Source organism: Porites lutea, chromosome 5 (genome assembly GCF_958299795.1).
Source record: "Porites lutea chromosome 5, jaPorLute2.1, whole genome shotgun sequence".
NCBI lineage: Eukaryota > Metazoa > Cnidaria > Anthozoa > Scleractinia > Poritidae > Porites > Porites lutea.
The window spans coordinates 24537504-24558484 of record NC_133205.1 but is presented as its reverse complement, the minus strand read 5'-3'; the positions used below and the strand labels follow the sequence as shown (position 1 = coordinate 24558484).

General features: G+C 42.7%; 3 protein-coding genes across 3 annotated transcripts; all 3 read right to left on the bottom strand.

The window, feature by feature from the left end:
* Window positions 1-1528: 1528 nt before the first annotated feature.
* On the bottom strand, window positions 1529-2512 carry LOC140938130 (RYamide receptor-like). The gene has a single exon (XM_073387657.1). It carries the CDS (start codon window positions 2510-2512, stop codon window positions 1529-1531), a length of 984 nt encoding a protein of 327 aa, XP_073243758.1.
* Window positions 2513-4706: 2194 nt separating this feature from the next.
* Window positions 4707-5708, bottom strand: LOC140938129 (adenosine receptor A2b-like). The gene has a single exon (XM_073387656.1). It carries the CDS (start codon window positions 5706-5708, stop codon window positions 4707-4709), a length of 1002 nt encoding a protein of 333 aa, XP_073243757.1.
* Window positions 5709-19205: 13497 nt separating this feature from the next.
* On the bottom strand, window positions 19206-20189 carry LOC140938127 (RYamide receptor-like). The gene has a single exon (XM_073387655.1). It carries the CDS (start codon window positions 20187-20189, stop codon window positions 19206-19208), a length of 984 nt encoding a protein of 327 aa, XP_073243756.1.
* Between the last annotated feature and the right edge of the window lie 792 nt (window positions 20190-20981).

Genomic DNA, 20981 nt, shown 5'->3' with positions numbered 1-20981 from the left:
AGATAGTGAATTTGAAGATTTTTTACGTGAACTTTTGTTTATGTTCAGTTTTCAGCGTTTTTATTGAAATAAAGTACGCCTTGCTCAAAGGGGAGGTCCGTGGCAACCCAGATTCCCCCTAGCTACGCCCCTGTCCTGGTAGCCTGCGGAGCAAGCGTTTCCGTGCGGTTTAGGAGCAACGAACGGGAAAGGAGAGTCAAAATGGCGCTCGTTTCATTTCTCGCACGGCCAAAGCCGAGAATCCCGTTCCTCGGTCTTTCTTTGCTCCGAAACTAAACGGAAACGCTTGCCACGCAGGCTACTGTCCTGGACGATCATCTCCACCTTGCAGACAGTTGGTTTAGTCCCCATGAACATTAAATGACACCTCTGTGATGTAAACGCTAGACCCTATTCCTTTGCTATTCTCGGTATGAGAAATAATTTTGACAGTATATTTTTAGGAATTTGAGTCGCGCGTAAACTTGGAAACATACCGTAAATCCTCTAATAAGCAACCCCCCCCCCCTTTTCAGAGGAAGAAAGCTAATGAGCCCCCCATCTTTTTCAAGCCCCCCTCCCCTCCCCCTTAATGTTATTATTATTCACGACTCTCAGGAGTCTATCGCGACTGTTAAAATTCGTTTGGACGAATCCAGAATGGTTTATTCACCAGCTTAAAGCTCAGATTTGTTTTTGATCCTCGGCTGTGTATCCTCCAGGTTCTTGTACTTTAGCTTTTCCACTTTGCCTAGTTCTTTATGGAGAACTGATACCATTTTCTTTGCTAAATTGAATAAGCCCTCCCCCCTCTCACATAAGCCCCACTTCTTTATTACGCTCCCCCTTCTCAAATGTGTTTGAAATAAATAAGCCCACAGAAGTGCTTAAAGGAGGATTTACAGTACACCGAAGAAATTTGGAGAACAGGCTGTGGACCAATTAGGAGGATAATGACTGGGCATTAAAAGGGAAGAAAGAAAGTAAAAGAAAGAAGAAAGTACCTAGGTTTTTGAATTAGTTCTTGATGCTTTTTATTTCAGCATTTATTTCTGTGTATTTATTAGGACAGCAAAGTCAAAATAAAGACGTGCAGTCATGTTAAATTCCAGTGTCTTAATTTTTTCATGGGGGTGATCAATCGCGTCTCTTTGTTCGATTTGTTGAGACGCGATGGCCTACTATATAACGAGCCGGATACTTGAGGTTGATTCTTGGCCTGATCACCTTAATCTTGTTGTTTCCCTACCCACACTGTCCTCGTCCGCCGAGGATTTTAATAGCTTGACTAAAATGCTTAACATGCTACTTAAACCGGGATAAGTTCCAGTCCCTAGTAGACTGCTAGAAACTTTTCGGTCAGTTTAGTTGAGGCGACAAGTCTATAGAGAGTGAAAGGGCCATAAGGAGACTGGCTTTTTTTCTTGCTATTTTTTTCAGTGTTGGCCTCGCTCGATTTACTCATTCCCACGACCATCTCAAGGGGCTGCTCACATTCTAGCTGCTCATAGTCTCGCTTCTCAGCTTGCTTTTCAATTAAGCAATAATCTTAAGCTGGAAACACTGCAGCACTGCTAAAACAGTGGATGAGTCTTTTCAGACCTTGACGATAGTTGCTACTAAAAGTGAAGTAGAGAAGAGGATTTATAACACAATTTGTGTAGGCTAAAAAAATTGTGAATGTCACGTAGTCTACTGCGCTACAAGAAACTGAAAAGTCCCATGCAAACATATGAAGCAAAAAAGTGACAGTGACAGGCACCCAGCATATCACAAAACCTAAAACAATAGCAATGGCCATCTTTAGTACGCTTTCGTTTCTTCGCGTGCGTTGTTCCTCGGCGTTGGTCGACTGCTCACCTGGATGCACTTGTGATCTCAGTTTGAAAAGAATGTTGGAGTACAGCATCGCCAGCAAGACGATTGGCAGGTAAATGAATACAATGAATCCTGCCAGGAAGTAGTTTGCAAGCGATAACGAGTCTCCAAAAGTCTCTTTCCAAAGCATTTTACAAGTTAGCTTCCCTTGGTATTCTACCAGTTTGTAGACAAATAAATATGGTGAGTGATAAGCCATGGCGATAACCCATGTGGCGAGAATGAAGAAGGGACACAGTCGTAGCGTGATGAGTGGAGAACGAAGGGGAAAGAACACAGCGCCAAATCGATCCACTGCTATCAGAATCAGACTCTGAACGGAAACAGTTGTGGACGTGTCGGATAGGAAAGGAGAAAATTTACACAACGCTTGACCAAAGCCACCACCAACAAGCCAGGACCGTTCCGTGTATAACAGCGCTGTATTGCGTGGAAACAGGAAAATTGAATACAGCAAGTCGGACATGGCCATGTTTGTAACGAAATAATTTATCGGTTTCCTCATAGCTTGTGTTCTGTACACAATTATTCCAAGGGAGGAATTCCCGACCAAAGAAAAGACAAGTATTAAGCAGTAAGCAAAGGTCTGCCCGACCTTTCCTGCTGTAGAATTTAGCTGACTTGAGCAGCCCGGTTCATTTACTGTGGAGTTCATATCAGCAGATTAATACAAACAGGTGAGACATCCACAAGTTTTAAGATGCTGATTCAAAAGCACGCCAAAATTGAATTTGTTAAGTAAATATCATCTAAAGACGAATTAATTATTACTAACTAGTTTTGCAAATTTTCTTTCGGGGTGACACAAAATTAAGTTCCCCCAAATAAAAAATTCCGTGAAAAGATGTAAAATTAAAAAAATAAATGAAAATCCTTCGAATAAAACTTATCAGCAATAATAAATAGTTTTGATGCGAAACATAAAATTTTGTTGGTGACTGTTGACTGTGATACAGAAAGCGACTCTGTCCACCCACAATATTTCGTTGTGTTATTTAAAACGACAACGGCAGTTTTGTTTAACATTCGGATGTTGTTTAATTGTCTGTACTTTGACTCAGATAAACACAGGAAGTTTGAATGCAACTTCTAAGGATCGCAAAATTAATTCCCAAGGAAAAGAAAAAAAAGGTCCTGACCTATCGAAACAATTTAAAACTGTTCCCCACAAAATTAAACTACTGCCAAAATTTCGTGCCAAAGGGACAAATGCAATTTTTTAACGACGAAGGTTTTGTTTATTCAGTAGATCGCAATAAGTGAAGGGTTTGAGACATTAAAAGCAGATGTTTTAATAAATATAAGGACTGGTTACATAATTTGTATTCAGCTACTCTAGTTTTGTCTTGGAAATACACAATACGCTTTTAATGTCGACCAGCTGCCTATACAAACAACAATGGACTAATAAATGAGCGTTGTGCTTTCTCATTTTTAAAATATATTATGTTATGTTTCACGTTATAGTCCCGGGCAGTTTATGTCACCAGTTCCTATTTAAACACCAATGTTTTTAATATATATATTTTTATTTTGTAAAGCGCTATTGATTAGCAAATGTAAATTAGCGCTATATAAGTTATTACATTATTATTATTATTATTATTGTCCACTTTGAATTATTATTTTTAAATAGTTTTTATTTTTTTTTATTAACTTTTTGATGCTTTTTATAATTGTTATTAGTAGTCTTTAGATAGTCATTTTACGACAATTCTCTTTCGTACACAAGAAGAATGTACATAGGGTATATATTTTAATATTTCATATTCTTGAATCTGTAAATAGTAAAATTTAATAATGATTATATTTATCATTGGGATGAAATAAAATTATTATTATTATTATTATTACAATTTTATTACAATTCCCTTTCGTACACAAGAAGAATGTACATAGGGTATATATTTTAATATTCATATTCTTGAATCTGTAAATAGTCTATTTTTTTGAATCTATGAATAAAGTTATTTTTATTATTATTATTATTATTATTATTATTATTATTATTATTACTCGTCGTGGAAAACCACCACCCAAGAATGCAAAACGTTTACTTCCGGTTGACCGGCGTCGCTCAAAAACGTCTTTGCTTAAGCCCCCTAATCTTCGGATCATCGACTGTACCCGGTCCATGTGTTTTTGTAGCTTGCTTGTCGGTATCTAAGTTATATTTTATGGACTCTAAAAGACTGAAAGGCTTGAAATTCATTTTTTTAAACTTTTATTATTTTGTGGCGTTAACCATAGTTTACATAGATTTATTTCGCTTTTGTTATAACCAAATTGCATTATCACAATGTGATTTTTTTCTCCAGCATCCCGTGCTAAAGTAGAGCTCAGAGAGGGGCGTAAGTGGCACGTGGTCAGGAAACAACCCTCAGATTATTTTACTTAGGAAAAAGTGATGTGATACGTACAATTCACTTTGACTCTAAAGATTACTCAGTACCGCACAGATTGTAGATTAGCGGCAGTCACTGTCAACAACAGTCCTATTCAGGACTACGTTCACCCGCACGATAATACTCAACCTACTTATGAATGGACTCCTGGGTTCAAACCTTCACAAAAAGGGATCTTTTAACAAAATTGAAATTATTAAGCGAACACAATGTTTTGCATTAGAAAAGAAAAAAAAAAACGACCTAATATCTTCGGCAGTCTAACTAAGTCATAAACAATAGTAGGAGACGCAAAAACTTTTAAATCATATTTTCTTATAGAGAGTGCAAGGCTGATTGATGTCAAAAACAAACTTTCCACTAAACTACCTTTATCATGCATGCACAAAAAACTGAAACTATATAGTCCCGTTAAGCTGATGACGATGAAAGAAGACTATTTACTTAGTTGCGCCGCAGAAGGTTGCGAAAAGCGTTTCTGAATTCCTCATTTTTCCATCCGTAGATAAGAGGGTTGCATATGGCATTCAAAAACACGGCCACGTTATAAACAATATGCTGCAGTAGCTTTTGATGGCGGTGGCCTCCGAGTGATTTTTTATAGAAAACGCGGAGGGATGTCACAACCAGGATAGGGATGATACTGAGTAGACATACCGCTACAACAATGGCGAGAGTGTGGGCGCCTTTCAATTGATGCTTGATGGTGGGCATTCCTGTAAGGTCGCTCTGTTCTCTGACACGTTTTCTGTGCTGGTAGGATACGACGAATATGTAGACGTACGAGCACATAATGATCAACAGGGGAACAAGAAACACTGACACAGCTGGGAATGCAACATGCTCTTTGCTCGGCTGATACCCTTTGTTCGGGCGGTTGGGGTGCTCTTCGCTCGGCTGATTCCCTGTGTTCAGGCGTTTGAGGCGCTCTTCGCAAATTTTACTGTATTCCTGGTATGGACTCATCAATTTGTGAAACTCTCTGGAAGTTATCGTGACGACCAGAGCCCACAGCCAAAGGGCGATGGAGACGATCTTTGCTCGGCGATTGGTCACTATAGTGTGGTATCTTAAGGCGAACTTGATGGCGATGAAACGATCAACACTCATTAAAGCAAGATGAAGAATGATGACCGAAACGAGAAAGAACGTGAAAGTTCCAATTACTCTTTGAAGAACAGGAATACGAAAGCAATGATTAGCATCATACTTTAAGCTTAAATAAATGATGTCGAGAACGCTCGGAATCGCCAGTAAACCGTCAGCGGTAGACAAACTCACCAGAATGATGTTGGACGCTGTTCGCAGATTGTGGAATTTGTGAAATGATCTGAGCACCAAATAGCAGCCGAGCAAAGCGGCGACTGTTGTGATCACATCAACGTTCAACAGTAGGATAATCCTTGTTTTTTTCTGCAAGGGACGGTTTCGATCAGAATCATTCATCTGTGTTTGGCTCATTGGAGGAAAATTGTGCCTGCTATGAAGTATATATGGTTGAGACACTGGCGCGACTCAGTCAGAACTTAAGGTAGACTCTACAATTGATATATAACATACCACTATTATTCAGTTTTGTAACGATCGATACTTAGGCTACATATATTCTGGTTATATATACTCGGGGTGTTTTTTCTTTTTATTAAACAATTATATAACTGACATGGTTTAAAATTGTGAAATGAATAATTCAGTATTATCAGACAGCGCAGAAAGGCAGGTAATTAAGAAATGACAAAAGCATGTCTCTTGGAAAGAGGTAATCTTACAACTGGCCTTATGGAAATGAAAAGTACCTGTCAGTGGCAATCTGCATATTGAGGAGATGGAAGCGACTTTGTAACGTGTTCTTAACGAAACGTTTCCCGGGCAAAAACCGGAGCCAAAAGCCGTTCTTTATCAGGTATTAAGGCAGTGCTGAGAATTAACTCAAAAAAGAATGAAACAAATAATTAAAGTAGTGACTGAATCGAGCAAGCGGATAAGGAAAATACTCAACTGATCTAAAATTCCAAGCTTTCCCCTTTAACTGTTGGGGTAGAAAATGGTAAAAAACGGAGACTGGGAGGCAAAAAGTTCAAATCCCCGACCGAAAAAAAGGGAAAACGTGACTTCAAGACTCATCACAATAGTTTGCTAGACGAAAGCAACTCAGAATGTTTCAAACCCACAGTTTTCGAGAGTTCCTTTCATCCAAACGCTAAAAATACGATACGGCACTTACGATACCAGGCCAGCGGAAAAAAAAAAGGTTCCTCCAAAGATGGAAAATCCTGCGCAAATATCAACTCCACGGTCGAACAAAAGATAATATAGCTATACACATATAAATAACGCTCAAAGATTGCAGAAGAAGATTTAGTACATACACCACTGTAATGACTTAAAACAACGACGGCATTTTAGTCTTTCGACTGAGATAAACAGATGAAGTTTGGATGCAATTTCTAAGAAACGCTAAAATCAATTCCCAATACGAAAACCGAACACAACTGATCACAAAATTAGATTCCTCAAAATACAGTTAATGAGACGTCCACTCTCAAATAAAGTGTGTATCAGAAGACCCTCTTTAATAAACGTCCCCTGCTCTAATAGACGCTTTTAGGTCTAGTTTCAGCGGGCTCTAATGGCATTTCACCATAGGCCGGTTTTTGCAGATGAGAAGGTGATAATTTGTGCACTATGTTTCATTCAGTTTGTTGTCTATTCCATGCGGAATCTTGTTGTTTATCGGACCGCGAAAAAAGTAATGTTTTGCTTACTATTTAAGTTGTTCTGTAAGCCTTAACCAGGCACTCTTTCTCAACTTAAAAATTTCTAGACTGAAATGACACCGGTTTGAAACTTCGCGAAGTACGTTTACTGAATAAATGTTCTAAAATTTGCGACATTTTAAATTTGGACTCGTTGGAATGCTTCTAGGGACCATTAACTTACTGCCCGGCGTCAGATAAAGGCTGTTAATTGGCCTTTGAATGAGTTTTGTTGTTTTAAATTACCAAGTAGTAGAATGAGTTGATATTTTTGCTGACCCGGTTTTCAAAAATCAGGGTATAAAAACCCCTCTGTTAAAATTTGGTCATACAAGTTTCAAATGGTAATGATTAATTATAGTAAGCGGTGTGCAAGTTTATAGGGAAATCGTATGAACGAATTTTATGTAAACTGAGCAAAAGTGACATTTTAAGGTTGTATTCAATCGTTCATATTGCTATGGAAACTACGAAAACGCCAAATTTTACCTGTCAGTCAAAATCTTTCATCAGTATATTTTTCACTTGCCACGTTTCAGCTTGTGACTGCGACCTTTGTCTTGCCATGATTTGGCAAATGACCTATACTCACAAACTACCAAAACTGTGTTCAGGCACCTTAAACTAGGGGTGTAGAAGTATTAATGCCGATGGCTGGATAGTCTGCTATTTATATTTCGTGGTGATATATTCGCCGAAAACATTTTAGTTTTGTGGCGTTTGTTACAGTTATAAGAATAAGCGCCTCTCTCTATTAAACGCCTCCTGTTAATCAAACACCCCCGCTTGGGTTTCAAAATTAAGCAGACGTCCCGGGCGTCCATAAGATCATTTACGGTATACAAAATTGCCCATCCATTGAGCGAACGGTTCGCCTTCATTCATTTCGCGTAGGCCAATAAAACTTGAATTGCTTAGCAAGATATCAGACGTCGATTAAGCATTATATACGAGTACACGGATCGAAAATGCAGACGAACGAAGAAAAATCTTGACGAAAAGGTCACCCTGGCTACCCCAGGATGACTAAGTACCACAGGTCTCCCAAGAAGAGGAGTTGCGTTCCCCTAAAGTCGAACGCAGATATACATTGCGAAACACTTTCTTATACAACTGTTGTTCCTTTTCTTATCACAATCAAACTATATAAATATTCAGTGGTCAGCTATGGCCAGTTGAACTCAACTCTGTATATGATCAAAGGATATTAGATAACGATAGCAACTATTGATAAAAATATGCAGGTTAATGTTAGACAACCGGCCTTAATTGCTACGTTCTAAAACGTCAAACTCTAAATTTCTTCGCAAATTCATTGATAGCATGTCAAAATTGCGTGGTATAGAGTTAAGGAAATGAAACTAGTTATCACGCATTGTGTTCTTAAGTTTTGTTAAACAACTGACTGCGTTCAACGGCGAAATGAATGATGTCTAGGACGGACGGGATGGCCAGCAATCCATCAGCAATGGACAAACTCGCCAAGATTACGTTTGACGCAGTTCGAAGACTGTGAAATTTGTGGAACGCCCAGAGCGTGAGGTAGCTGCCAAAAAGGGCTGCGACGGCCAAAATCACATGACATTTTATCATGATAATAGACTCAGTCTTCGTCAAACCGCGGCCTTCAAGACAAAGTTTAGAGGTACCGTTCATCTGTTTCGTTGTAGCAACATTTCTCCTGGTTACAGGGCATGTTCTGCCAGGTCTGCTAAATTTAGAATTGCAATTAGCGATGTCTTCTTTTAACTTTCTAATTCGCCCACAATTGCTTTTATCTGAATTTAACCTGGCCTGCGCGCAGCTGCGCCTCGCTGAATATTATAATGCTGTTAAATGAAGATAACTACAAACTACCATGTCCATAATTAATTTAGTAATAGGTTTGTAAGTGATGAAAAGCAATATTTTTTTGTTAACAAAACACCCAATGACGCAAGTCCTCTTTGCAGTATTAAATGAAACGAATAAATTATTTAGTTAAGTGACTGAATTGAGTTGGTTCCTCGACTTCTATTAAAACTTCAAAACCTTCCCCTATTGAAATAATCCATAGCACTGTTAAGGGACAAGGGTGGAAACTGGCGAAATCTGAGACTTCGTTAGGAGTCGGACTGGTCAAGGCAAAAAAACACAGGGAAATTTGACACATCGAAAAGGTTTGCGAGACTTTGAAAACAGCTCAAAATTATTCAAAAGCCACGCAATTTTCAAGACTTTCTGTCATTCACTTATGATGTTACTACGTGCGGTAATTAATTCTCGCGGATTGATCCGGCGTAAAAACTGTTCCCGCAAAAGAAAGCTACCACAAAAATTAGTTCCATGGTCTAAATTATACATAGTCCATTCACACCTGAAGTTTTGACGCAAGATGTTGACTACCATACAGAAAGCGACACTGTGCACACCCAATTACAATACTTTAAACGACAACGCCATTTTAGTTATTTTATTTTCGGATGTCGTTTTTACCGTCTTTGACTCAGATGATCGTATAAAATTTGAATGCGATTTCTACGAATAGTAAAAATTAATTCAAAACAAGAAAAACCAGACTCAACAGATCGGAAAATTAATTAGTTCATAATACGAATAACTCCCATTCGCAAAAACAAAGTGTCACAAGGAAAACCAGCTATTAATAAACGAGAAGGGTTCTGTTTGTTCAGTATATTGCAATAAGAGAGCGTTTTTAGTCATGAAAAGCAGTTATTTTAGTAAAGATAAGAGCTGGATACACAACTTGTATTCAAGTAATTCAGCTTTGTCTTGGAAAGAGACAATACCTTCTTGATATCGACTAACGGTCCGTAAGCGGACTGATTAATTCCCCCGGGGAAGCACTCAACAAAGTTTTATACGGGGACGCTCCGCTCCGAAGTCAAAAGATTTAACCTTTCATATACCACGTATACCATTTTTGAGAGAAAATGAATCCCCTTTGTATACCCTTTTATTGACAAATGGTACCCCTTTCACATACCTAAATTAGAAGGCTGCAACGTTTTGAACTGCTCTCTTCACTGTAAATTCACTGTCTTTTAATTGTGAAAAATTACTAAACCAGGGCGTTTTCCTCCACTTCTTCGATTCACAGCCATATTTTTTTGGGTCCGTTTACCAAAGCTACTGGTAAACCTGTGCCGTCATCCAAAACGGCAGACAACATGGGGGACCATGACCTCTTCGAATTCACATTTATCGAAATATTTCTTTGGGTTAGACTTGAAAAAAGCATGATTTCATATTTCCATTTTTCTAACTCAATACTTACCAAAGATGACCCTTCTTTCAAACCTTTCCCTCCTGGGGAAGGAGGAAATCCGAAATAACAGAGACGAAGATGATCGTCGGAAAATTGAAATATTCATTATACTGTAGGAAACCAATCTGGGTGGGACTGGGTCGTTATTTGACTCAACATAGTATGAGGGCATTTGGTTGTTTTACATAGTTATTTCTTTACCCACAATCCACAATAATTAACCTCTATGGATAAACATATCATATTGGTTTCCGTCATGATCAATCCTAAGCGAAGCGACGAATATTCCATCCATTTTCATATGGGAGTCGCCCCCTTCCCTGGGCTCCCAACAGATCTCCTTTGAACCGTGTACATACACGGTACATGCGTTTTTGTGATTTGTTTTTGCGTACGGAATGTAAAGAACGCATTCATTGCATAATAATAAGAAACTAGACACCAGAAGGTGTATACTGGGCTGCCATAAAACCTAGACTAGAGAGAAATTATGTATTGTATGAAAACGAGAAGTTTACCACAACAGACAGCTGACAGCGTATGAAAGGAAGTAACCCTGCTAAACCCATTCCCATACTGGACACCACCCCAACCCACGGGTCTCATTAAACTGTTTAAACTGAAACTATAAATAAATGAAAATGATAATTGATGGTCGATACAAAGCAATCTAGGTGGGTGTACCGTGTGGCACGAAATTTTTGCGGTTGTTTATTTCTGGGGATTGGGTATTTTTTCTGTTTCGCGGAAACTAATTTTTGCAACTAGGTGTTATGAAGCAAGGGTGTAGCGTGATTGTGAGATGGTGTGATTTTACCCCTTTTTAAAAACTTTGTGATTATGTTAATAGTTTCCCTCGTCTGTCAGATTTTACTGATTGCGAGGTTAAACATTAGAAGTATTCAATTGAATTAACAACATAACTGAGCGAAAGAGAACTTGCTGTCAGATCGGATTAAAAACTAAAGCTTATAGATTCAAGAAAGTCACGATTTCGTGTAGTGTGTGAGCGTGCTATTGTACTGTGAGGATTGAAGCTGTGAAATAAACCCTGTTTTTGCTTAAAACTGTGATATCGTGAAGAACAGCCGTACGGCATTCACGACACTAGGACACATTGGTTTTTCTTACTGAGAATTAATTTTCAAAAAGTACCCAGTACCCAGCATTGATAATATTTTCGTTCTTGTTAAGTACGTGCAATCAGGGTGTAATAGAAATACAGATTTTCAAACGGTACTACGGTATTCCTACACTATGTAAAACCAATTCATTGTATACCGTTTTGTTTCTGAATTGAAGAGGCGAGTTGTAATTGAACAGACACGATTTCTTAGTGCTGTATTTTTGTGTAGTAAATTTTAGTAAGAGTATACTTAATACTCTGGAGTAAATTTTTGCGGGAAAAATGTGTTCGTTAATTTTTGGGGTCTGAAATTATTTTTGCGGATCGCTGGAAAAATCGTAAAAATTGAAAACTTGTACCACACGGTATCTCTACTTTATCTGAACTTTTTTTGTTTTGTTGACAGCTTGTCTCTATATTTTAGAAAACGCTGTGGCTATATGGCCGGTAACCGCTCAAGGCGTTGAAAACACTAAATGGCCGGCAGTCCTATATTCTCAACAAATTTCACAAAATCGAAAGATTCTAGCTAATCTAAACTATATGTCGATTTAGAAAAGTCAAGCGATCCTGAAATGCTTTATAGATCTCAAGTCTAGTGTTTAATTTACGCTCGGTTCAGAGGACGAAACCATGTCTTGAGACACTTAGAACTTTTTAGAACTTGCAATTAACCTAAGCTTAATACTTTATAGACCTCATGTATAAAGAAACAATTTCCGCTTTCCGTTTTCGTCTTTATTGACTCTTTAGTTGTCTCTGCTTTACGAGACGCGGGTGGCAATGCGACTTCCCGCCAAAATAACTTAGAGTTGCATTTGGGTTGCCCTACCTGTTGATTGAGTTATTTTACATCGGTATGCCTGTGGTGCGGACGGACGGTCGATCGGTCGCTCAGGCGGTGTACGGTCACGTGATTACCAAATTTTCTGGGATGGGTAGATTTACTTAGCTATCGGGCTCCGCACGCGCGCGCTTCGCGCGCGAGTTGAGCTCTGCTGTTAACCACATTTTGGTCCATTCAAGAATTGCTGCCGAAAACACTTTGATACCGAGTCTTTATTCAACCAAGTGCATTGAAAGTGGCCTTTCAGACGATGATTTTTGCGAAAACTTTGGACATCATATGAGCGAGATATCATCATTCAAAGACAGTGAATTTAAAGATTTTTGCGTGAACTTTTGTTTATGTTCAGTTTTCAGCGTTTTTATTGAAATAAAGTACGCCTTGCTCAAAGGGGAGGTCCGTGGCAACCCAGATCCCCCCTAGCTACGCCCCTGTCGTGGTAGCCTGCGGAGCAAGCGTTTCCGTGTGGTTTAGGAGCAACGAACGGGGAAGGAGAGTCAAAATGGCGCTCGTTTCATTTCTCGCACGGCCAAAGCCGAGAATCCCGTTCCTCGGTCTTTCTTTGCTCCGAAACCAAACGGAAACGCTTGCGACGCAGGCTACTGTCCTGGACGATCATCTCCACCTTGCAGACAGTTCGTTTAGTCCCCATGCACATTAAATGACACCTCTGTGATGTAAACGCTAGACCCTATTCCTTTGCTATTCTCGGTATGAGAGGTAATTTTTACAGTATATTTTTAGGGATTTGAGTCGCGCTTAAACTTGGAAACATACCGTAAAATACTATTAAATCATATTTAATGTAGTTAACGACTAGGAGCTATGGTCCCGGGTGTTTTGGGCATTCTTTGGTAGCGCATTGGTCGTCTGTAGCGTTGTGCGTGACTATGTTTGCGTTTGTAGCGTTTACCATTGTTCGTGAGCATAGGGGCAGTTTCCTGTCCAGCGGTATGTCGCTTTGGCGCATGCGGAGGCCACGTGCCTACGTTGTGTTTGCGTTGTACTCGAAGCTTTCTTGGCGTGGCGTGGCGTTCCAGTAGCGTATCGTTTCTCTTGGTTCTGCCCCAGTTTTGGTTAGCTTGGTTTCTCAGTTCGAGTAGCATAGCGTTTTCTCTTGGTTCTGTCAAAGTTTTTTCCGGTCGAAGTGGTTTTTCGTTATCGTTGTTCGTCGTTGTTCCTGTTGTGGTTCGTCCTCTGCTGGAGAGTTTTTGGTTGTCTTCTGTAATGCCGCGCCCATCTCGCTCGACCAACAACAGCTTATCGGCGGGCCTTCCAACCGAAGACTCCCTTCCATCTACGGCAACGTCTGAAAGTCCTGCGTCGAGTACGGCTTCTAGTTCTTGGTCGCCTCAGTTGGCTGACTCCCTCACCGAGGCTGTGGTACGGGCAATCGGAAACTCCATTCCCGCCATTATTTCATCTATCCAGAGAAACGCCTCCTCGCAGGCTTCTTCCTCCGTTCCAGGCGTTCCTGCTAGCGGGGCTCCACAACCTTTATTTTCTTCAGCGTCTGTTTCGAGTGCGAGTACAAGTGTCGGTGTTTCTTCGGTGGCTTCAGGTACGTCTACCCTTCCCGCGTTTGTTCCTACGTTTACGCCAGTGCCGGCCATTACCGTCTCGAGCTCGGCCCGCCCCGTAGCACCTACTCCCTCCACTTTCGCATCGCCCGGCGTTACTAGCGGTCTTCCAAGCCTTGAGTCTTCGTTGGCATCTCCCAAGTCTGAGAAGGTTTTTATCGTTGGTCCGGGGCATGCCCCTATTCCTTCAAAACTGGTGTCAAAAATTGTAGGTGGCCAGTTTGTCGAGTTGGCAGATTTGTTGTCCGTGAACCTCCGCGCCGTGGAGCAGGAGCCGCAAACGTTCCTCGATGGTAAGCTCGTGGTGTCCTCGTCAAAACGCAGGCAAGTGGAAATAAAAGACATTTTGACTTGGACGGAAGCCTTTACTATTTTTCAGATGGTGCTGTGCGCGGCTCACCCTCATCGTTGGCCCGATCTCTCCAAGTATAAGCTGCTTATCATTCAAACGGCTCGTTATTTTTCTAGTGCAGCCTGGTTAGAGTATGACCTGGCGTTCAGAAAGGATGCAGCTGCCTCTGGCCTCAGTGACTGGTCAAGGATGAACTTAGACCTATACAACTTTCACTTAAGGTCTCCAGCCGTGGCCTCACCCTCGCCACCGCGGCCGTCTTCTTCCACGGCATCAGCTCCACTTCCTGCCGCCTCCCGTTACACCAGCCTGGTCCTTCCGTTTTGCCATTCATGGAACGATGGGCAGTGCCGCTGGCCCTTTGGTAGATGCAAATATCGACACCGCTGCAGTAACTGTGAGGGTGAACACTCCCAGATCAATTGTCCATTTCCCAACTCCTCTGGCGCACGATCCCGATCTCCCCAACCCGGGGGGAGAGGGGGACGGTACTGAATGGGCGGTTACGCCCGGTGAGGCTTGTGTACATAGTGTAAATAGTTTTGTTGCGTTTTCAGTGGGGCAGCGTGATCTGCGTTCCTCGGTCAAGTCATCTTGTTCTGTTACAGTTCCAGTTAGTATACCCAGCGTTGCAGTTTCTGTTCATTCTTTCTCGCCATTAGCCCTAGCCTCCCAGGTCTCTCCACTACGGCTGGATCAATTTCAGACAGAGCTGCAGCATCATCCTGACCGGGCAGCAGTGGCCTATGTGTTGTCCGGATTACGTGAGGGTTTTCGCATTGGCTTTGAGTCGTCCATGGTCAATCTTAAGTCCGCTTCTTCGAACATGCGTTCCTCCTTCGAGCACCCATTTGTGATCGACTCCTACTTGCAGACCGAAGTTTCCTCTGGCAGGGTGGCTGGCCCCTTTTCAGCCCCTCCTTTTCCTTCTCTACATATCAGCCGATTTGGGGTCATTCCCAAGGACAATCAACCAGGCAAATGGCGTCTCATCCTTGACCTCTCCTCTCCTGTTGGGCACAGTGTGAACGATGGCATTCCCAAGCCTCCCTTCACAGTGCAGTATGTTTCAGTCGATGCAGTTATTGAGGGCATCATGGCGCGGGGTCGCGGAACACTAATGGCTAAGTTTGATGTGGCCAGTGCATACCGGAATGTGGCTATCCATCCCGACGATCGCCCCTTGCTGGGGATGCACTGGCGTGGGAAGTACTTTGTCGATCTGGTTCTCCCGTTTGGGTTGCGTTCAGCGCCATTTATTTTCACTTCTATTGCGGACCAGGTTGAATGGATCTTGGTTCATAATTATGGTGTGGACTTCCTACGCCACTACCTGGATGACTTTTTTACCCTTGGTCCACCGTCATCCCCACTCTGCCACTTCTATTTACTTACCTGTGTTCGCCTTTGCGAGAGGCTTGGCCTCCCCCTTCATCCTGACAAGGTAGAGGGACCAACAACTTGCTTAACTGTCCTCGGGATTGAACTCGACTCCGATAGGCTTCAGGCTCGCCTGCCCACTGAGAAAAGAGACCGGATTGTTACCTTACTTGAAGAGTGGTCCACCAAGCGTTTTTGTAAGAGGCGGGAGTTGGAATCCTTGATTGGCCACCTCCATCATGCCTGCAAGGTTGCCCGACAAGGGAGGACTTTTCTTCGTCGGATGATTGACTTGCTTTGTGCCTTCCGCCTGGACGATCACCCCATCAGGCTAAACCAAGAATTCCGTCGGGACTTTACCTGGTGGCGGGAGCTTTTTCAAACCTGGGATGGCCTCAGTTTCTTTTGCATGCCCACGTGGGCGCCCGTCCCGGACTTCCAAGTCTCGTCGGATGCTGCAGGCTCGCTGGGCTATGGGGCTATTTTTAACACCAAGTGGTTTTGCGGCACTTGGTCTATGCAGCAACGGTCGTTATCGATCGCGTACAAGGAGCTCTTCCCCATCGTTGTAGCCACTGCCTTATGGGGTTCTCAGTGGGTCTCTCGGAGGGTCGAGTTCCTGTGCGACAATGAGTCAGTGGTGGCTGTACTTAAGTCTGGCACTTCACGGGACCACCACTTGATGGGGTTGCTGCGTCATCTATCCTTGCTGGCTATACGCCACTCATTTATGTTTACTACGTCGTCAGTTCGCGGCTTGGCCAATCCAGTAGCTGACTCCCTCTCACGCTTTCAATTTCAGCGTTTTCGTCGCCTGGCACCTCAAGCCGACCTGACTCCCTGTGTGATTCCCGAGTCGCTGCTGGCTGCACTCCAGACGTGTTGACCCAGAGGTGTCAGTTTCTGCTCTCCCAGGGACTCGCGCCCTCCACTCGGCGTGTTTATCTCTCTGCTCAACGTCGCTATATTGACTTTTGCCGCCGGGATGGTCGCCTTAACAGCGATGGCTCCTTCGCTCCTGCCGATGAGGAGACTCTCATGCGCTTTGCTTCACTCTTGGCCGACACCTTGACCCACGCCTCTATAAAAGTATACCTGTCAGCAGTACGTTCCCTACACGTTGACCATGGCTTGTCGGACCCTTTCGTCAACTGCCTTCGCTTACAGCGTTTGCTCAGGGGAATTAAGCGGGTTCAAGGTCCAGTATCACCCCGGCGCCTGCCTATCACCCTGGATCATCTGCGGGCGATTCAACATCGTCTGGACTTCTCCACGAGAGACCATGTGATGCTGTGGGCGGCATGCTGTTTGGGTTTCTTCGGTTTCTTACGAGCTGGGGAGTTCACGGTGAATTCCGCTTTTCAGCCTAGTATCCATATGACTGTTGCTGACCTGCAAGCTGATTCCGTGGTGAATCCTACCTGTTTTAAAGTTCATATCAAGTGCTCTAAGACTGATCCGTTTCGCATGGGCTGTGATATATATGTGGGGCGTGGTGAGGGCCCGGTGTGTTCCATCCATGCCTTGGGCAACTTCTTGGCTCTGCGTGGCTCTTCTGAGGGTCCTCTCTTTACTTTTAGTGACGGTCGCCCTCTTACTCGGCAACAGTTGTCATCTACAGTTCAGTCTATCTTGCACTCAGCTGGCTATACTGGCTCCTATTCAGGCCATAGCTTCCGTATTGGGGCAGCAACTACAGCTGCTGCTCGGGGAGTTCCGGATCATCTGATCAAGACCCTAGGCCGGTGGTCTAGTGATGCCTACCAGATTTATATTCGCACTCCAGTTAGCTTAATCGTCCACGTATCCAGACAGCTTGCTGCATAGCAGGTATCTCTACTACCTTTGGGGCTGCCGTGGGGGTGGGTGCCCCAGGTTTGGGCCCTCGGGGCCTGGGGCTCTGCAGCCCCGAGCCCCCTTGCTCCGGGTTTCCTACCCGGAGGTCCCTTCGGCTTGGCGCGGGGGGGCTCGTGACTGGGTTGCGGGTTGGTAGGCCTGTGGGTGTTCTTCTGCCTTGGGGTGTATTGCGGTTGCAGCCCTCTGGCCCATGGGCACCCAACCTCCACTTACGACGCAGGCGTTAAGTACTATTAAATCATATTTAATGTAGTTAACGACTAGGAGCTATGGTCCCGGGTGTTTTGGGCATTCTTTGGTAGCGCATTGGTCGTCCGTAGCGTTGTGCGTGACTATGTTTGCGTTTGTAGCGTTTACCATTGTTCGTGAGCATAGGGGCAGTTTCCTGTCCAGCGGTATGTCGCTTTGGCGCATGCGGAGGCCACGTGCCTACGTTGTGTTTGCGTTGTACTCGAAGCTTTCTTGGCGTGGCGTGGCGTTCCAGTAGCGTAGCGTTTCTCTTGGTTCCCCTCCCTCCCTCCGCTTTCTTTCTTATTTATTTATTTAGTTATTTATTCTTTCAGAGGTTGGTTCATTTTACTTCCACTGGGCATCTGGCCTCAGTGTGACGGGTGCTATAGTGAGGGGCTGGGCGCGGGGGGGCTCGTGGCTGGGTTGCGGGTTGGTAGGCCTGTGGGTGTTCTTCTGCCTTGGGGTGTATTGCGGTTGCAGCCCCCTGGCCCATGGGCACCCAACCTCCACTTGCGACGCAAGCGTTAATCCTCTAATAAGCAACCCCCCACCCCTTTTCAGAGGAAGAAAGCTAATAAGCCCCCATCTTTTTCAAGCCCCCCTCCCCTTCCCCTTAATATTATTATTATTCACGACTCTCAGGAGCCTATTGCGACTGTTAAAATTCGTTTGGACGAATCCAGAATGGTTTATTCACCAGCTTGAAGCTCAGATTTGTTTTTGATCCTCGGCTGTATATCCTCCAGGTTCTTGTACTTTAGCTTTTCCACTTTGCCTAGTTCTTTATGGAGAACTGATACCATCTTCTTTGCTAAATTGAATAAGCCCTCCCCCCTCTCACATAAGCCCCACTTCTTTATTACGCTCCCCCTTCTCAAATGTGTTTGAAATGAATAAGCCCCCAGAAGTGCTTAAAGGAGGATTTACAGTACACCGAAGAAATTTGGAGAATAGGCTGTGGACCAATTAGGAGGATAATGACTGGGCATTAAAAGGGGAAGAAAGTACTTAGGTTTTTGAATTAGTTCTTGATGCGTTTTATTTCAGCATTTATTTCTGTGTATTTATTTAGGACAGCAAAGTCACTATAAAGACGTGCAGTCATTTTAATTCCAGTGTCTTAATTTTTTCATGGGGGTGATCAATCGCGTCTCTTTGTTCGATTTGTTGACACGCGATGGCCTACTATATAACGAGCGGATACTTGAGGTTGATTCTTGGCCTGATCACCTTAATCTTGTTGTTTCCCTACCCACACTGTCCTCGTCCACCGAGGATTTTTACTAAAATGCTTAACATGCATACTTAAAGCGGGGTAAGTTCCAGCCCCCAGTAGACTGCTAGAAACTTTTCGGTCAGTTTAGTTGAGGCGGCAGTTCTAGAGAGAGCGAAAGGGCCAAGAGGAGACTGGAATTTTTTCTTGCCATTTTTTCAGTGTTGGCCTCGCTCGATTTACTCACTCACACCAATCCATCCCAAGGGGCTGCTCACATTCTAGCTGCTCATAGTCTCGCTTCTCAGCTTGCTTTTTAATTAAGCAATAATCTTAAGCTGGAAACACTGCAGCACTGCTAAAACAGTGGATGAGTCTTTTTAGACCTTGACGATAGTTGCTACTAAAAGTGAAGCAGATAAGAGGATTTATAACACAATTTGCGTAGGCTAAAAACATTGTGAATTTCACGTAGTTTACTGAGCTACAAGGAACTGAAAAGTCCCATGCAAACATATGAAGCAACAAAGTGACAGTGAAAGGCACCCAGCATATCACAAAACCTAAAACAATAGCAATGGCCATCTTTAGTACGCTTTCGCTTCTTCTCGTACGTTGTTCCTCGGCGTTGGTCGACTGCTCACCTGGATGCACTTGTGATCTCAGTTTGACAAGAATGTTGGAGTACAGCATCGCCAGTAAGACGATTGACAGGTAAATGAATACAATGAATCCTGCCAGGAAGTAGTTTGCAAGCGATAACGAGTCTCCAAAAGTCTCTTTCCAAAGCATTTTACAAGTTAGCTTCCCTTGGTATTCTACCAGTTTGTAAACAAATAAATATGGTGAGTGATAAGCCATGGCAATAACCCATGTGGCGAGAATGAAGAAGGGACACAGTCTTGGCGTGATGAGTGGAGAACGGAGGGGAAAGGACACAGCTCCAAGTCGATCCACTGCTATCAGAATCAGACTCTGAATGGAAACAATGGTGGACGTGTCGGATAAGAAAGGAGGAAATTTACACAACGCTTGACCAAAGCCACCACCAACAAGCCAGGACCGTTCCGTGTATAACAGGGCTGTATTGAGTGGAAACAGGAAAATTGAATACAGCAAGTCGGACATGGCCATGTTTGTAACGAAATAATTTATCGGTTTCCTCATAGCTTGTGTTCTGTACACAATTATTCCAAGGGAGGAATTTCCGACCAAAGAAAAGACAAGTAATAAGCAGTAAGCAAAGGTCTGCCCGACCTTTCCTGCTGTAGAATTTAGCTGACTTGAGCAGCTCGGTTCATTTACTGAGGAGTTCATGTCGGCAGACTAATACAAACAGGTGAGACATCCACAAGTTTTAAGATGCTGAGCACGCAGCACGCCAAACCTGAATTTGTTAAGTAAATATCATCTATTGCCTTTATCAAAGACGAATCAATTACAACAAATAATTAAATACTCTTATCCGAGACAACGTATAGAGTCACTTTAAAGTAGGGTCCTGGCGACATCGAGGAATGACTAATAGTTATTAGCCAAATACAAATTTTTTGGTAAGGTTTAGTACCTTCAAGTTGTGACAGATTTGTTTTAAAGGAGCTACTATATCACGCTATTTGCTGTCTTTTTAAAAAGCTAAGACTTTTTTTTCATCAATTGAATTCCAAAACTAATGGTCTAGTTTTGATATCAAAGGCTATATTTAGGTAAAGACACTATAAGTTTCCTATCGTCTTCTTGCAACGGTTTGCAAGGATGCACATGGATTGAAACTTGAAAAAGTTGGGCCAACCTTTTCAAGTTTTAATACTATGCCTGCAGGTATTACCAAAAATATCATTATGGTTATTAGAGCTTGCTCATGAAATATGTTTGATGTCTTCTTCATGACTCTACAGGTTGGGTTAAGGTAGTAAATAATGACTTCCGCAAAGAATTGACTTACAAAAAAAACAATATTCTTGTGGCATAGCCTCTAAGTGCGATCAAAACACAGTAAGACCCAATTAGTTCATAGCTATATACAGCTATTTCGAGAAAGGTTGTCGGAAATAGTACACGCGACAATCCCGAAAGGCATTGTGGGTGGTTTTAGGTTCACTGTTCTTT